Below are 18735 nucleotides of genomic sequence, written 5' to 3' on the forward strand. Positions count from 1 at the left end.
GCTTTTACAACTTTCCGTTTTAAAGTTCCAGCAAACTGGAATCATCTTGAACGTTTTTAACCACGTGGTCTGATCGGCTAACTACTCAGTTGGCCGTATTATCACGTGATAGAAATAAATTTTGAAGAACTCCGCTGGTAAACAAAATCTGCGGAGGAGGGTATGTGAATTTGCGGACCTAGACGAAGCAACCATTCTGGACAAAATGCACTCACACAAACAGTCAAGAACACCTTCAAATTAGCCTATCATAGGCTGATTAGCCTATCATAGGCTATTTAGACTATTTTATATAGGCTATTTAGCCGAAAATCGATAAAAACCTCGATTTCTGACGAAATATAAATAGTCGCGTCTTCTCTAAGGAATACATGGTTTCTCATTGTCAGAGAAATGTTCATGACAAATTTTGACTTTGGGTCAATTTTGGTTTAGGAAATATTCCACTTTTTGGTACTGCGCATGCGTGCGCATGCGCAGGGTAAGAAAATCAGGCTTTTTGAAAAAAAAATTTTTTTTTAACAAACATGTGTTTTTGTACACGGCACTTCATTATCAGAAAATTAGCCTATAATCGGTTAGTTAGCCGATGGATAGTAAATTTATTCATATTTCTGTTTCCAAAATTGAATGTTATTTGGAGCTAAGCATTAGCTCATGTTAATTTCGAGGAAGCGACTAACGCTACGCCCATCACTGCTCTTACGCCCTTACGCATCAAACATACGCCCGCTTGGTGGCCATCTTGAATTGTAGCCTATAAACCGTGACCGAAAATCGAAACACATTCTTTTAAAATCATAATGTTTTGGAATTTGATGAGTGAAGTCATGTGGATTCTTGGAAATTTTATTCTGTAAATTTAATCAAGCTGTTGTAACTCGTTGATCCTGTCGTAGTTGGAACCATCTTTGTGTAAATTATTTGGCATTCTGTCGTGCATGGTATCAATCAAATTTTGGGATACTGAACATTGCAACTCCCCTTTCTTGTGTGTTTACATTCGACCTGGTTGATTTGAGAATCAGCGAAATGTGGTGACCTTTCGAGACCGTTCCCAATCCATTTGTGGCCGTAACGTAGCCTTGGCTTGCCTGTCAACCTCCACAAACCAATCAGCGGAGTGCTTCCTGCCAGTCCTGCCCTGTTGTGACCTAGATTCCATCAACAACTCCAAGTTTGCTGGGTGAGTCGTTTCCTTTTTAGAGTTTGTTGTCCCATCTATACGTGTCCAGCATTCCCACATGCATCTCTAATAGCACACTGACCATTATTATGCCTCACCCTAGCTGGATTCCCTGCACTAGTTTCAACATGGTTCAACTATCCCATTTTTTATTTAGACTTTCTCAACTTCAGTTGAGCTATTTATAATTAAAGTGTGTCTGTCAGTGTGTGGGTGTACGTGGGTGCATGTGCAGATGTCGGTCGTCACCTGGATGCATGCTCAGGACCTGGGGGTCGGCTGATTTTGTTAAAGTTTGTACATTTAAGTTCCTTGGGTGAGTCCTTGGAGCATTCTCCATTCTTCTTGGGAGTTGGCTGATTTTGCTAAAGTCTTGTACATGTAGTTCCTTGAGTGAGTCCTTGGGGCATTCTTCTTCTTCTTTTTTTTTTTTGGGGGGGGGGGTGGCTGATTTTGCTAAAGTTTTGTACATTTAAGTCCCTTGGGTATAAGTCCTTGGGGCATTCCTCTCATTTTATTGAATTTAGATGGGCGGACGTATTCATAGGTTCTGGCATTCCTGGTCAATACTAGAAGTAGTTAATATTTTGCATGCTTGTTCCTTGGAATCCTAGGAGTGTTTTGTTATTCCCCCTAGAGGTTGATTGGTGTGAATTTTGCACACAAGTTCTTGAGTGTATCCCTGGCGCGCTTCATACCTTAGAATTTAGGGATGGGGTTACTGGTTTTTGTCCTAAACTTGGTACAAAAAGTGGGCAGGCTGGAGGAGACCTCGAATTTCTGAATCGCTTCAATTTCGAGCAAATTGCGCTTCGGGTGAATTCACTGGGGCGTTTCCCCACTTTTCAGTTTTGCAATTTAGTTTTAGGGTCACCAATTAAAGGCTGAGAACTAAGTCGAAATTTGGACATACTGGGGATCTCTGAAGTGTTTGAAAGGCAAAAATTTGCAATCATGGTCCTTGGGTGAATCCCTGGGTTAGTTTTTCTTCATTTTCAATGTGATATGATTCAAGGGTGTTGTCACACCCCATAACGCCAATATATAACACCATTACTCAGTTTACTTAGTTTACAGGATACTTTAGAGTGAGTCGATTTGACTGGAATTTTGCACATTTGCTCCTTGGGTAATTCCTCAGTCTTAATTAGCATGTGGGTTTACAATTGGCCTCTGGGAGACTATGAAGATGCTGAAGCTGAGCTGGTGTTGTAAGCACTTCCAATCTAACTAGTGAAAACTGTCCATTGGGGGATAATTACTGTGCTCATAGTCAGTTTAGAGGCATATTACATTTTGTCGCTATCCTTTTTATGCGAGAGTCTAATTCATGAATAAACTTGATTACCACAAAACTTTTCATTTTCGTCATGCTGTCCCACAGCTCAAATTTTCAACTTCATGCCGTCCCGCGGTTAAAATTGGGTTGAAATTTTGCACAATTGGTCCTTGGGTAAATCCCTGGGGAGTTTTTTCATTTTTTCAAGATTTTGATTTTTGGGGCCTGGGGACGAATTTTTTCGCAAAAACGGGGCTAAAACTTTGGGGCAGGTTGGAGACTTCAAAATTGGTCCGATTGGGTCGAAATTTTGCACACTTGATCCTTGGCTAAATCCCTGGGGGAGTTTTTTCATTTTTCCAAGATTTTGATTTTTGGGGCCTGGGGACAAGTTTTCGCCAAAACGAAACTAAAACTTTGGGGCAGGTTGGAGACTTCAAGATTGGTCCGATTGGGTTGAAATTTTGCACACTTGATCCTTGGGCAAATCCCTGGGGGAGTTCTTTCATTTTTTCAAGATTTTGAATTTTGGGGCCTGGGGACAAGTTTTTCGCCAAAACGAGGCTAAAACTTTGGGGCAGGTTGGAGACTCAGATTGGTCCGATTGGGTTGAAATTGTGCACACTTGATTCTTGGGCAAATCCCTGGGAATTATTTTTTCATTTTTTCAAAATTTTGGTTTTTGGGGCCTGGGGACAGGTTTTTAGCCTAAACGAGGCTAAAACCCAAAATGCTATAATTTTTCTTAAGCCATTAAGTTTACAATTGGGCCTACGAATGATTTCAAAGATACTGAAGTTAAGCCAGTGCGGTTAGCATTTGACAGTTTTATCATGCTACCCTGTGGCTTGAACTTTCATTTTCACCACATCGTCTCGCAGCTCAAGTTTTAAAATTTTCATGCCGCCCCACAACTTAGATTTTCAACTTTATCATGCCGTCCCGCGGGTTATCTTTTCAATCTCCATGCCAAAAATTTTAATTTTATTGTGATGTCCTGCAGCTCAACTTGCCAACTTTATCATTATGCCGTCCCGCGGCTTAGCTCTTCAATTCTCATGCCGTCCCGCAGCTTAATTTGCAAATTTTATTATGCCGTCCCGCGGCTTAGTTCTTTAATTTTCATGCCGTCCCGTAGCCCGGGGTCCACTTAAAGCTTTTTGATAGACTGGATGGCGCGATTAAGTGGCCCGGTAGTATATGGTAATATGCTTTTGCTTAGGCGGACTGTATGAAGCAATGTTTTTATTTGAGAATAAGGGTTTTCAAATCGGTTATTGATGTTTGTTTCTCATTTTTGATTATATCTTTCAACTCCAAGTAGTTTTTTTTTGTTATTTGGATTTTAAACATTCTTTTCAAAATGGCGACCTCGCCAAATGCTCCTAGTCTACTTCACTGGACTCAGCGTCATCAAAAATCATCAAAAAGAAAAGTTCAGCCAGAAGTTGACTCTAGTCTAGCCGTCCCGCGGCTTAATTTGCCAATTTTACTATGCCTTCCTGCGGCTTAGCTCTTCAATCTTCATGCCGTTCCGCGGCTTAATTTGCCAATTTTACTATGCCGTCCCGCGGCTTAGCTCTTCAATTTTCATCCCGTCCCGTGACTCAAAATTCAGTTTATCATGCCGTCCCGCGACTCAAGTTTTCAATTTTTCGTGCCGTCTTACAGCATCATGCGTTCTTTTTAATCACCCTTGGCGTTACCTCTGGTTTAGGCAACGACCCTAATCATCGTATCTACTCCTAAGACCTGTCTCGGGACCCATAGCGATCATAAACGTTCTATGCGTAATGGCAATCCTATGTTAGATTTGGCGGTGGTTTTGGGGGTGTGGGTTACTTCGTAACCCCTTACACTTATAGTTAGCGGCTAGTTTAGATCAAGTACACACTGCCCTTCGGGCACACACACGACAAGTCCTTCCGGGACTTTAAGGTCACGACATACCGTAGTCCCAACGGTATTAAGCTAAGGACACTACACTGCTACGCAGTACCCGCTACGAGGTCGCTCACAGCTTCGGCTACGCACCTCAGGCCGTCCGCGGCTTTCTCAGTGGCTGTCCCGCAGCCCTAGGCGTTTAAGTTATCATTTATATTGCATGGTACATCCCCAACGTCACCCAAATCCTACATCAAGACGCAGCCACGCAGCAACGCAAAAACTTAAATTACATTTTCATTTTACATTCAACTCGTTTCGACAATAAATATTTCAGAACTCAATACTTTGTCTCTATTTCTCTTGTTTCCACTTTGCTTTTTTTATTCGATAATTATTGAATCAAAAAACTCTACATTACGGCCATCTGACGTAGAAATTAATTGGAGCTAAGCATTAGCTCATGTTAATTTCGAGGAAGCGACTAACGCTACGCCCATCACTGCTCTTACGCCCTTACGCATCAAACATACGCCCGCTTGGTGGCCATCTTGAATTGTAGCCTATAAACCGTGACCGAAAATCGAAACACATTCTTTTAAAATCATAATGTTTTGGAATTTCCCACCCGCCCTTACTTGCCCAAAATAAGGATAAGCACCAGCTCTTACTTCTTGCTTCTTTCGTTTTTTTTTTTCTTTCGTTTTTTAGGTGACGTCGACCGGCCAACGACGACGGCCAATCAACGATGTCAAGGCGCTTTTGGTCCCAAGGTTTTACCTCATTTTCATACGCGGAGGATGTTTAGTCCAGGGACCGCCTAGTTTGGGATGTGCCATGTATCATCAGGGGGGTGTGGGTTACTTCGTAACCCCTTACACTTATAGTTAGCGGCTAGTTTAGATCAAGTACACACTGCCCTTCGGGCACACACACGACAAGTCCTTCCGGGACTTTAAGGTCACGACATACCGTAGTCCCAACGGTATTAAGCTAAGGACACTACACTGCTACGCAGTACCCGCTACGAGGTCGCTCACAGCTTCCGGCTACGCACCTCAGGCCGTCCGCGGCTTTCTCAGTGGCTGTCCCGCAGCCCTAGGCGTTTAAGTTATCATTTGTATTGCATGGTACATCCCCAACGTCACCCCAAATCCTACATCAAGACGCAGCCACGCAGCAACGCAAAAACTTAAATTACATTTTCATTTTACATTCAACTCGTTTCGACAATAAATATTTCAGAACTCAATACTTTGTCTCTATTTCTCTTGTTTCCACTTTGCTTTTTTTATTCGATAATTATTGAATCAAAAAACTCTACATTACGGCCATCTGACGTAGAAATTAAATCAGTTTAAGTGAAAAAGATTCTTTTGGCTTTCGGCAATGAAGTAATGTTAAAAAATAGACGCGACTATTTATATTTCGTCAGAAATCGAGGTTTTTATCGATTTTCGGCTAAATAGCCTATATAAAATAGTCTAAATAGCCTATGATAGGCTAATTTGAAGGTGTCCTTGACTGACAAACTTCAGTCAAGACAGCAATGACAGTAAAGCATGCAGACCAGATTCCATGATCTGATGATTGGTAAAAAAATTGAATTTGAAATTGAAACTTCAGTCTTTTTTGTACTCTAGTTCTTACCAATATTTTTTGTTTTTGTCAGTTAAGACCGTATTCGTAGGATTCCAGTTTTTAAAAAGGATTCAAATTAAATCTCTAAAATTCCAAACTGATTTTTCATACTTAAGTAGGAGCACACAACCCAGGAGGTTAGGTCCAAAAACACTGTAGCTACAGTTAGTAACACTAGCCTAGGGTACTGTGTTAACCCTGATAGATCAGATTGGGCAGGACCCTCCTGGCGCTCCGGAAACTTCCAGAGTTTTCATCCGGAGCAGCTAAACAAACACTATTTTTCTCTCCGGAAAGTTCTGGAGCTCTTCCGGTGCTTGTGGAGCAAGTAATTTTATCAGTTTCTAAAAAATAGTTTAAACATGGTTACAAATACAAAATATATTTGTCCCCAGCAGGTTATGGACACTTTCAGTCAGGCACATCCTGGCAAATGAACGAGGTATTTTTCACTTGCGATTGGTGGCAAATGCAAGGGGTCGAAAACAAAAGTGATGTAATTAATAGCACTGAATACCCCACACAATTGAACCGGGTTGGAAATATTTTGCTCCATTTCAAAGAACTGCATTGATGAAATTTTTTTTCCATGGGTCAATTTTGTTTCCAACGATTGAAGAAACGGTCTTACTATTCACCGGAATTAGCCAGAATGAACCAGAGCCACCTGAGTCACCCAGAGCCAGCCAGAGCCAGCCAGAGTCACCCAGAGCCAACCAGAGTCACCCAGAGCCAGCCAGAGCTACCCAAGAGCTAGCCAGAGCCAGCAATCAGCCAATCAGAATCAGTCATTTTGTCCTTATAAGGACAAGTTATGCTAAGTTAAGCTCAAGTTATGCTGCAGCCACCGGCGGATGTGTTCAGCTTCACGCGGTTAATTTGCGTTGTAATTTTTCAAATTTAGTGAGACCAGAGATAAACCTCAACGATGAAAACATTGTAGTGGCACATTCAACATGCGTAGTTCCTTTTCAAAGTGGTACCGGTAGACGTTAAAAATATGGATGAAATCCTGGCTTTTTTGAAAGGAAAGGTAAGTGTTAACACATTTCACACAAGCTAATATCTTCAATTATTCAGTTTGTGTCTTTGTCTAAAACTTTCCTTTTTTAAAAAGAAAATATCTGTCTGCTCCCCCTTCCCTTCTGTCAGTAGTCAGTCTGTGTGTGTGCCCTAAGCCATAGTTAGTAAGCCATAATTTTAGGACCCTCCGGGCGCTCCAGAAATCTCCGGTGTTTTCCGGTGCAGCTAAAAAAACGCCGTTTTAACACCGGAAAATTCCGGTGCTCCCGGCGCAAGGGATTTTCGCACGCTCTAAAATGCCGTTTAGACAGGGTCACGAAAAAAAATGCGATCAGCTAAACTTTTTATTTGATCACTGCGCAATAAAAGGTATGATCGTCGGCTACAGGCTATCCAGCGATAGAGTTAGTCGGGAATAATACGATATGGCGGACTTTGCTCAATTATTAAAAATGATCACAAGCATCACACATAGGAACATCATCGATAAATAAAGAACAAAGAAGTACACATCTGATCTTTATATGATCTTAAGTCTAAATTAGTATACCTTTAAAGTAAATAATAAGTTAAAGTTCAAATAATGTTTTTACTTTCTTTTTATTCAGGAAAAATGGATCAACCGAAGCCGAGACGATTCGTTAATATCACAATCATTACGGACTGTTTTCACTAAACTCAAGAAGTGCCTGAGAGCCTGAGACAGCGTAAGTTATATTGTTGTATGTATGAAACAATTATCTCATCTAGATCTGAGTTGAAATCTAGATTTATTTTTGTGCTTTCCATCAATTAGTGTGCATTACTTGTTACCGTAACTTCGGCAGTTTAGCTTTTGAGCGACGGTCTTAACAAAATCTACCGTACCACGGATCTTCCACAGTTTCAACTTTAATTTTCATTCTTTATTTAGAATGCCGCCACCAATGTTACCAATTGTTACCATTATGAGCTGTTCAGGGAGAGTGTGTTGCTTGAGAGCATCGAGAAAAAGAAAATAAGAACCACCTTTTTTATTTTAAAATTTACAATTTATAAAATAACATATTCTTGGAATTCTTAAGGGAACTAATTTTTCGCTTAGCACATCATTTTCCCAGGGATTGAAATTAGAAGAATTGTACTCTATTTATTGTTTTTGTTTGACTGAAATTAATTGAACAGTACGTTTGGCTCTCTACGGCGAGAAGACGAGCTTTTACTCTACCAAACGAATTTCATTCAAGGGAACTTTCCTGCCAAATGGCATATTTTTGAATTTTAGCGAAAACTTATTTTGGCGGATGACTGGGAAAATCTCCTCTTTTCTGCCTTTCCTGCCTTTTCTGCTCCACCCAAAACCGCGAAAATTTCCCTTTAAGGTAGTTGTTTATCTTGATATCATATCCGTTTTCTTATTTATATGCTGAAAAAAATTTCATTTTTTTTATGGTTGTTACTGTGTGCATAGCATTTTGTAAAGCATTTTATACTCTACTCTCAGTACCTTAAGAAATAGTAATCTTATCCATCTTATGATTGATTAAATTCGATTGACGTTTTTGCTTACGTTAATTTTATAATCTCCCTCGTTGCACCCGGTAAATTTCAAAATTTTTTCGAAATTCAAGTCGAAAATGTTATCCCATATTTTTCCCTCAAAACCATTCTTTGCCATGGATAGTCATGTGACTTGTGTTTTAGCCAATAGATTTTCTGGATTTCGAGGGAAAAACAAACAATGTGTTGTAACTCATTAAAATGATTTTGTTGATAAATTGTTTGTTTTTATTTGAGTATCTCCCCCCTCGTGTGACGTCATTCCGTGGGAAAGAATGAGATTACTAATGATTTAAATTCGTCTTTTCCAAGTTTTCCGGGTTTTTATTTTATTTTATTTTTTTTTCAAGTATACCGAGATCTGAATTTTAAATAGCAATTTATGCAAGTGTAACCTATGGCCAAGAAAATAAGCACATCATTAAATTAACGTTAAAAAAACGTGAATATGCTTATTTAAGAAGAAATACGCAAAGGCTGGAATTTAAAAAAGGTTGGTTTGCCGTCACCCGACCTTAGGTCGGTCAGGAAAAAATATTATTTTTGTGATTTATAACAAATAAAACTCAATTTTGAAAGTTTGAAGTTTTTGAAGGAAAAAAATTTTCTTTTCAGATCGCAATTATTTTTTTGGGTCGGCAGGATTTGTTGGGACGGTCGGGTGTGATAGGCTGCGCGCATCCCCGAAATTAGTTTTGTTATAGGGGATACAAATCGTCTCAATTTTTTGTCCTGCACTTCCATTAATTTTGGTGGAAGTGAATTTTTATAATCCTGATTTCTTCATTCCATCAAAAAAATAGAAAATGATGGCATTGCATTGTTATTCTTATAATGAGATGTTTTCATAGTAGTTAACAAAATAGTTGAGACGCTTGCAACGTTCATTAATTAGAAGGGGATGATTTGTTTCTTTTTTTTTTGTTTTTTTTGTTGAATTATTTCTGAATAAGCATCAAGAGCAGCCACCGGCTAGAAAATACAAAATATCTGTTCTTGAGGTCCTTTTCTCCTGGAAAATACTATCTGTTATCTGCCCAGGATACTCCTGGAAAAACTTATCTGTTCCGGAAAAGAAATGGATTCCTGGAAAATGTATATCTGTTCTATCAGAAATTTGACGCCCCTGGAAAATAATAGATATTCTCTAGAGATAAGGTGGTTATACTATAGGAACAAAAAGAGAAATTTGATGTGTATTCTTCATAACATTGCTGGAAAATTCCCGGAAAATGTAGTTTTCTTGAATGTGTCCTCCTGGATTTTCTGAACAGATATTTTCTAGGTTGTTCCTGGATTTTTCCTTGGTGTTCTTTTAGGATATGTTTTCCTAGATTTATTCATAAAATTTCTTCTCCTGGAAAAAATAAAAGAACAGATATTTGGAAAAATCCGCCGGTGGCTGCAGCATAACTTGAGCTTAACTTAGCAGCATAACTTGTCCTTATAAGGACAAAATGACTGATTCTGATTGGCTGATTGCTGGCTCTGGCTAGCTCTTGGGTAGCTCTGGCTGGCTCTAGGTCACTCTGGCTGGCTCTGGCTGGCTCTGGGTGACTCAGGTGGCTCTGGTTCATTCTGGCTAATTCCGGCGAATAGTAAGACCGATTGAAGAAACTTTTGACGAAAAAATAAAGTTCCCAGTTTTCTTCCTTTTTTCCCATTTTCAGTTTGAAGTTCATTTTTATTCATTTTCACGTTTTTTGCCTGAGACGTCCTATCTCATTTACACTGGGTGACGAATACCCCATGCAGCAAATGCTCAACCCGTTCATTTGCCAGGATGTGCCTGACTGACTTTGGTCAAATAAGATACTCACTTTGAGGATGATGGTTCAGCCGCCAATGAAATTGAATTTGTCACATTAGGTAATTATTTGAAACCATCAACGGCACTTCTTGCTCCGGACGTTTCCGGAGCGCCGAGAGGGTCCTGACAGCCTGATTGGGGCATTCCAGAATTTGTCTACAACAGGTGGTGTCTGCCGACACAGGATTTCCAAGGGCAAAAGTTTTCACCAAAATTCAAAATTTCCAAGGCAAGAGAAGAAAATGTATGAATTTCCACGGCAATTAAAATAAAAAGGCAAAAAAAAAGTGGAATTTCCATCACGGCCACCACTGGAAAAAAAATTATTTCAGAGGCTAGAAAAAAAATAGAAAATGCACGTCGTCTGACGGGGGGTGACAAAAATTTTCTGGAATGGCACATTGTGCAGAACTACTTGCCACTGAGATGTTCATTTTGCGTGAGATAAAAATTTCAAAGTGAAATCCGAAATCTTGGCCCAGTTTTCCTTTTTTCCAAACATTGGGGAAATCAGAAAATTGAAAAACCAGGATATTGGGGAAACTACCGTGAGATTGGGTAACTTGCATCAGTGGAAGCTAACATGCATAGCCCTCAAATGAAAGACTTGGCTGGTCATTAAAATACAAAGTTAAATCAAAACAAAAATGGTAGAATAGAGCTGCGAGAGGAGCTGCATAGTTGTATTTTAATGACCAGACAGGTCATTCATTTGAGGGATATGCATGTGTTAGCCTCTACTGATGCAAGTTACCTGATCTCACGGTACTGTAGATTTGTCTAACCTCCACATGGGTCTTCTTATCTTGACACCGAAAAGTCAAAACAAACTTTTAATGAAATTCTTGGTATTATTCTCATGGAAGAAGTTCATCTATCAAACAAGAGGTTCAGACAGTTAACATTACAATTCTTTCAAATTAAAAAACAAGCCGTGAACTGCAAAATGAAATTCTGCAAAAATTTCTTTCCACAAAAAATTGGTCGTAATATTCTCCAAAAACATACTTTAGCTGGATTAATTTTTGCATGATTTGATTTCAGATTCACAATTTTTTGCATTTTTTTGCAGAAATAAAACTGGGTGTGGATTAGTGTATTCATAAGAATATTCATTATTTAAACTTTTTATAACAAAATATTTTAGTGAACTGTATAAACATAAAAACAAAACAAGATGGTTGCTTACTGGAGACAAGCTGGCTTGAACTACTTGCAATTTTCACGTCTGGCGTCACAAACATTACGAAAGTGCTTGAAACCTGAATTCCAAACTGAAGCTGTGATGCAAAAACAATCTGAATTGAAAATGATCAAATGGGAAGGTGGTAAACCAACTGGAGAGACCAAGTCAATTAAACTCTAAATTAAAAGACTAACTAAAATGGTTGAGTAGGAATTTTTTTATTGTATACATCATTTTGAAAAAGACATGACTAAAAAAAATTGCTGAAAATATATTTTAGTTTTTTTTTTGCATTCCTAAATATTCCCCAGAAGAATCTGTTGTGCATTCATTTACTTAAAATTTCAAAAAGCTCCTTGTCAAAGTATATTTGAAGTATAGTATCTTTTAGAATTTGAACTAAGCTTTTATCAAACCTCCTAATATCCATTAATCTAAGGGTATCTAATGAAACTTCAGTATAACACATTGTTTAGTATAGTCTAGTCTCTGATGAGCAAAGTACTTTTTTTCTTTTTTTTTTGGTTTTAGAAAGTAAATGAAATAATTAACTTACTAGATTGGACCCATCCTTGAGTAGGCTGAAATATTAAAAGTCCACAATGGAAAACAATCTTGCTACTACAACTTTTGAGGAATGTTATTCAAGCTTTGAAGGCTTACCCAGCAAACTCAACGAGGTTTACATCAGCAAAAGTGAACGCATCAATCAGTTGGTGATACTTTTCCCTGGTGATGTTCAGGTAATTGATTCAAAGTTACCCTAAGGGGATTAATTATGGCAAAACCTATATTGACCTCTATGAAAGAAACGGAAATTAAAACTGCCAAATTTGCTAGAATTACGAAATTAGTTCTCCCCACCATTAAAATTGCCTTAATATGATAAATATTGCACTTTTCAATAATCAGGAAAATGTTTCTAGCCCTACTTGTTATAAATTGTTTTCAGTTTTGAGGAACTATAACCCATGATCACTACCACAAAGCAAATATTTAAATCCCCAGGTTTTTTTTAATCCTTTTTCACTTTCAAGGATCACTAAGTTTCTTTACTTTCTCACTTTGTCACAGGAATGTTATAAAGACATGATGTTAAGACGAGATACAAGATACAAAGAATTTTGTTACGAAAATTGTACTAAATGGTTACACCAAGTTTTTAATGATAGTTGTATTTTCGTTGTCAAGCCATCAAGAATGCACCTTCACACGTTTGCTTGTTATGAACACTTCTTGGACACTAACGATGTGGGTATGCCAAACTATAAAACGGAAGATAAGCCAAAGGCATGGTTACACTTGAGAGCGCTCCTTCAAAGTTGCACTTCGAAATGTGAGTATAGTCTGGTATAATTCATCTTTTTATCATTTCAGTAGGGCCTATATCAGCCTATATAAATAAAAATGTTCATTTAATTTGCAAAAGAACCTTGAAATAGGCTCTTCCAGAAAATGTTCATACACCCCAGGTGGAGGATATCCTTGTCCGGGGTAGCGAAAATCATCAAAATTTGACTGGGGGGTAAATTTGCTCTGTCTGGGGATTGTCTGGGGGGTCAACTGATGCTTGTCCGGGGAGTAAAACCTGTTGTCCGGGGGCTAAAAGTCACTTTGTCCGGGGGTAAATCAGTGAAAATTGTTATATCCTACACCCCCCCCATATAGAAATATTTTCTGGAAGAGCCCAATCTTGGAATAAGTTTCATCGAAGGGAAATTGGTGACTCTGTCTTATCCTATCATTCTGCTGTGTGGTTTTAATTTGACTGATTTCAAACTTTATCTTAAATCATAGATGATGCTGACAAAACGTGGAATGACAAACCAATATCACTTGTTTCTTTCAGTAAAGGCTGTATTGTTTTGAATCAGTTGGTTTTAGAATTACCATTATTAGTTGAAACACAAAAACAGTCTCTTTTGACCAACATTCAAACGTTTTGTTGGTTGGATGGTGGTGTACCAGGAAACAGTGGAGCGTATCCACGTAATGAAAAATGTATTGAACTTTTATCAAAACATGTTCCAAACATTGAGGTTCATACCACGCCCTATCAGATGAAAGACCCTTTACGTGTTTGGATTTTAAAAGAGAAAAAACGTTTTGTACAGCTCTTGAAGAAATATAAAGCCGGATTGATAGACTGCTCGTATTTTGAAAATGGCGTACCAGATTTAAATATGCATTTTAATTTGATACATAGTTTTCGTAGATAGTATATTTTGTTATATTGGGGTGGGAATCAATATTTTAACTTGTAAATATAGTCTTCGAAAGTTAGAAACAATTCTGGTCATCTGTGAAACCTGATCAGACAATTAGAATATAGTTCCTGTGATCACATAACTTAAAACATTCATAATTAAAGCTTTTGATGTTTCCCTTTTCTGTTGCCCACTCTTCTCTATTGAGAATATAAACTTTTTATTTTATGATCGTCAAAATTTAGGGTTTAGTTTCTGTTTTACCATACTTAAAGCAAGCCAACCAATTTTTAAATCTGATTAAAATCAGAATTTAGACTATATAAATTACATTATCACTGCAAATTGATTTTTTCTCTTTTAGATTTTAATTAATGCATTGTGATAAACCTGTAAATAGATGGCATGTGTTCAGAAATGGCTAAATTTAATACTGGTTTTATATATTTTTATAAACCTGTTCAACACTACTGATGGACTTCAATGTCAGGATATTGAAAATGATGTCCAAATCAACGAAGAAATAACCAGTGGACGTGTCAAGGGTTTATATTCTGGTTTTTATAAAGACATTCCAGTGGTTTTAAGTTATCCTGCAGATTTGGAAATGAGAGATGACTTCAAGCATGGTTTACAAATGCTGATTGATTTTCAAGAGAGTGGTTTTGTAACAGAATTGGTTGGCTATTGTTTGGATATAAAAAATTTAAAGGTACATAATATGATTCCTAAAATGTTGGTTTGTCTAATTATTCAGGTCAACTTCAGATTCACATTTTCATTTTAAACGAAAATTTTAGATGAATTGTTTTGATTACTTCTTGTTTTAAAAGATTTTTAAGTTTTTAATTTCAAATAGTACATTTGGGTTAAACTATGCAGGTTACATTAAAAAATCACACTTAACTGAGTCTAGCGGAGTTAAAAGGTTTCTTTTAATCAAAGTTATAACTATTTTTTTCTCTACAGATGGTGACGAAATATTATAAGCATGGTTCACTCGTAAATCTTGACAAGATTCTTGAAGAATTCACTTCAGAGGAAGCGTGGAATAAGAGACTCCAACTGGCTGTCGATTATTTATCCATTATAGAATTTCTACATGAGAAGTCTAGAGTCATGTGTGATAGTAGTGATTTGACAAAAACACTTAGTCAATATCTAATCACTGACGATTTTCGATTAGTTGTGAATGATCTAGACGCTTTACCGAGTGTATTAAATAATCAAATGATCAAGTGTGGACATAGACAATTATTTGGTGAGTTTGTAGCACCAGAACAACTGTGGCCTCACGATGATCGACCTTTTTTGGACGAGGAAATGATTGGTTATGATGAAAAGACTGACATTTGGAAGATGCCAAACGTGTTGTTGTTTTTATTAGGACGTTCTGCGTTAGCGACACGGACTAAAGTGTTGCTTTTTGAATTATTCGGACAGTGTAAGAATATCGAGCCGGCTAAAAGACCCTCGGCTAAAGAAGTGAAACAGAAACTTAAAGATGTTTTAGAAGGTATTAGATTGAAAATAGAGCTTTGAGATATGTACTACTTAAATTTGCATTGATTGTAAGAAGGAATAGTGGCGGGAATTTATTTTGGCGGATTACATATTACATATTTTAAGTCAATAAAATACTTCTTTAATTAATTAAGAACAAACCCGGTTAAGGTGGGAGTTTTATTTGGGGGAGTTTGGTCAAATCTGCAAAATTTTCTTTCCGTGCCTCAATATAAGTACTGTACCCCTTCCTCTTTGACCCGGTGGATTTTAACCAACAGAGCGCTATCAGATTCATAAAAAAGCGAACCCGAACCATAATCTACTTATCTTCCACAAAATCCTTGAAGGTTGTTTTTAGGCAGGGTTATGTAGGTTTTTATCGAAAATCAACCAAAAAACATTTGACGCGCGACTAAAATAAGTCATGACGTAGTACTGCAATACAGAAAAGACATTTTTAAATCATGTCAAATATTTGCATGGAAATGTTTTGACCGGGGTTTTGACGCAACTTAAGGTGGTAGTCTACTGAGAAATGGAAAAAGTCATTTTTTTATTTTTTTGTAATAACTTTTGAAATATTTAAGATATCTCAATGAAACTTTCCACAATGGTAGTAAAACTATTAACCATGCAAAATATGAAAAAAAAATTCTAAAAATAGCACAGACGGGGGTGATACCGACCAGGGGGTTACGTACTATAGTTTTCTCCATACAGGTTTTTAAAGACTTCTAAAACGTTTTAGCAAAAGATTTTTGGTATGGTGGTTGGTATTCATCAAAGGCAGAGGATGAGTGAAAAAAAAAATTCATAATTATTTTCCAGGGGGTCTGGAACCTAAAAAACGTGATTTTTGAGATTTAGAACCAATGACAGATTTTTCTGAATTTTTTCTTCACTCATCCTCTGCCAAATGGTACAAGAAGCAATCCCTGAAAATTTCATGGAGCTAGCACTTTTCAATCCCGAGAAAAACCTGCATAGGCGTTAGCAAACCCCCGGAAACGCGTTTTGAGAAAATCAAAGCAAAAGGCAAAAGTCTGCAAAAATGGGTATTATTTTAAGCTGGAAAGCTCTTTTCAAAAAATTTCTTCACTGAATACTCATCCAACCAGTCAGGTTTCAAAAGTTAAAGTAAAACATTTCACAAAAATTGATAAAATATCCAAAAATCAACAAAAACATGTTGCGCTAAAGTCATGTACATACATAGCAAAGTTTGCGGTAATCTTGCGATAACATCAAATTTGGGTGAAAAAAAGCCATATAAGTGTGTCAAAATGTTCATTGAAAGTCCAGCATGACTCTCTGTAGGCATGTAAACTTTTTGTGTGCATATTTTTATTCACATAGACTAGATGACAATGAGCAATGAGCTGACTTGACCGCCGAAAGAAGGCTGTTATGAGTGGCGGGTGTCAGATGAGAATGTGCGTCTCCAGAAGTTAGGTCCAGTTCATTATAATGCACATTTCTATCTCTGTTACATCATGTTGTGCTTGGAAATATCTCAGTTACATTTAAATCCACTACAAAACATTATGTGAGCCACCAAAAGCACACCGCCTGCTCAAGACAAAATGGCGGCAACTTAAATGTTTTTCGTAGAAATCCAGCAACATAACCAATGTACAGCAACTTTATGGCTTCTTTAGAGTCTATTCTTCATTTAAACAAATCATTTCCATCAAAGAAATTAAGTTTTGATCTAAAACTTGCCAAGAAATCTGCAGAATCATGCTTACAGCTTGCTTTTCAGCTTGTTTTGATGTGTTACACTACCGTGAAAAAGGGTAACTTGCATCAGTGGAGGCTAACATGCATAGCCCTCAAATGAAAGGCCCGGCTGGTCATTAAAATACGAAAATAAATCGAAACAAAAATGGTAGAGTAGAACTGCGAGCGGAGCTGCGTATGTGTATTTTAATGACCAGCGAGGTCATTCATTTGAGGGCTATGCATGTTAGCCTCCACTGATGCAAGTTACCCTTTCTCACGGTACTGAAGCTACCATCTTTAATTTTAAGGATGACGTAATGCCACGGACTAGCCGTATTGTATAAGGGTTGCGAAGCGATCCAGACTCCACCTCAATTCGCAAGTTGCTAGCAAAATAAGAGACTCACTAAAAATCCCTCTTCTAATAAAGCCGCTATAGAGACAGGGTCGTTAGAGCCTTAATGACCCAAACACATTACATAATCCACGGCGGCACAACACCCGCCGCTGCCCCGCACGTCGCTCTTTTGTTTTCCTTCTAGTTATTCTAGTGTAAATGGTGCCTTGATAAAATCGAACGATATTCGTCGAACAATCGAACATTTTTATTCGAATCACGAATCGTCTTTCGAAATCATCACAAAACATAAAAATAAAACAAAAACAAAAATGTACAAAAATGGCTTGTTGGTTCTTCGGCAGTTTTGATTTATTTCTTGACAACTTCGACAAATTTGATTACCTCCGTACTTCTTTATCTTAGAATATCCACTTGGTTTTGCAAGGTAAGTTTCGTTCACTAAAAGAGCACTCCTCCCGCTCGCGCGACTTGCAAAAACCTCTCATTGATTGACCTTATTTGATACTTGATACTTGCTGTTAAAAGTCAAGGGACGATGAAGATCCTTTCTGTCACCGTTCAAACTATTTTTTTTCCATTTAACAGCAAAATAAACATTAAAAACCGAAGAACCACTGCTTAGATTGCTTAGATGCGTGCCGCCCGCGCGGCAATTTGATCAACTTCAGATTCTAAGTCCGTGTTTCGGCTTCCGGTAATTTTGTCGCTGTTCACTGCTAGGGTACACCATTTTAAAACAGCATTTTTCGCAGTCCTAGCTACCAAACCGAGAAAGTTTTCGTGGCTTCGAGGCAAACCATTCAAGGTCATTTTGATAAAATCATCGGTTTGAAGATGTGATTTATATAGCAAATTTTATGGCAAATTTTCGCTTGGGATAGAAGTTAAAGGTACGTGCACAATATAGCAAAACTGCTTCGCTCATAAATTCGCTTCGCAAAAATAATATTTTGACGCTCGAAAAGGGCGTTAAAAGAGCTTTCTTTTGGCGTATCACATTGCTATGTTTCGGCCGAGATTGAAGAAATAAGTCCTTAGCAACGGGATTTTTTCCGTTGCTAGGGCGATTTTTCAAGCACCCAGCAGGACAAAAATGCTCACTGCGACCTGAAAAATAAAGATATCTCTCTGAAATTTCCAGGAGATGTTCAGAAAGACCTAAGGATCTCAAAACACCCAAAAACCAAAATTCGACAATTTTTTCGATGATTTTCCATTTCTCAGTAGACTACCACCTTTAAAATCCATGAAAATATTTGAAATGACTGAAAAATCCATACAAAAGTATTTGATGCAACTAAGAATTTATAAAAAATATTTGACGCAACTGAAGTGAAAATATCTCACACGACTCAAACATCAAGTTCAAATATTTTTCATCAAGATTTTAG

The 18735-nt window shown here is 37.7% G+C and overlaps 2 protein-coding genes and 1 long non-coding RNA gene across 3 annotated transcripts; all 3 read left to right on the forward strand.

Moving 5' to 3' along the window:
* Positions 1-6618: 6618 nt before the first annotated feature.
* LOC136820038 (uncharacterized) lies at positions 6619-8783 on the forward strand. The gene is made up of 3 exons (XR_010848518.1): positions 6619-7023; positions 7622-7720; positions 7927-8783. It is a non-coding gene; the product is annotated as an uncharacterized lncRNA (long non-coding RNA).
* A 2942-nt stretch (positions 8784-11725) lies between these two features.
* Positions 11726-13857, forward strand: LOC136820024 (mitochondrial protein C2orf69 homolog). The gene is made up of 3 exons (XM_067076263.1): positions 11726-12291; positions 12623-12884; positions 13346-13857. The coding sequence occupies exons 1-3, from the start codon at positions 12151-12153 to the stop codon at positions 13765-13767; spliced, it is 825 nt and encodes a 274-aa protein (XP_066932364.1). The 5' UTR covers positions 11726-12150; the 3' UTR covers positions 13768-13857.
* Positions 13858-13982: 125 nt separating this feature from the next.
* On the forward strand, positions 13983-15387 carry LOC136820023 (protein O-mannose kinase-like). Its single transcript, XM_067076262.1, has 2 exons — positions 13983-14467; positions 14725-15387. Exons 1-2 carry the CDS (start codon positions 14156-14158, stop codon positions 15295-15297), a joined length of 885 nt encoding a protein of 294 aa, XP_066932363.1. The 5' UTR covers positions 13983-14155; the 3' UTR covers positions 15298-15387.
* Positions 15388-18735: the final 3348 nt, after the last annotated feature.

The sequence above is a fragment of the Clytia hemisphaerica genome, unplaced genomic scaffold (genome assembly GCF_902728285.1).
Source record: "Clytia hemisphaerica strain Z4C2 unplaced genomic scaffold, Clytia hemisphaerica genome assembly, whole genome shotgun sequence".
NCBI lineage: Eukaryota > Metazoa > Cnidaria > Hydrozoa > Leptothecata > Clytiidae > Clytia > Clytia hemisphaerica.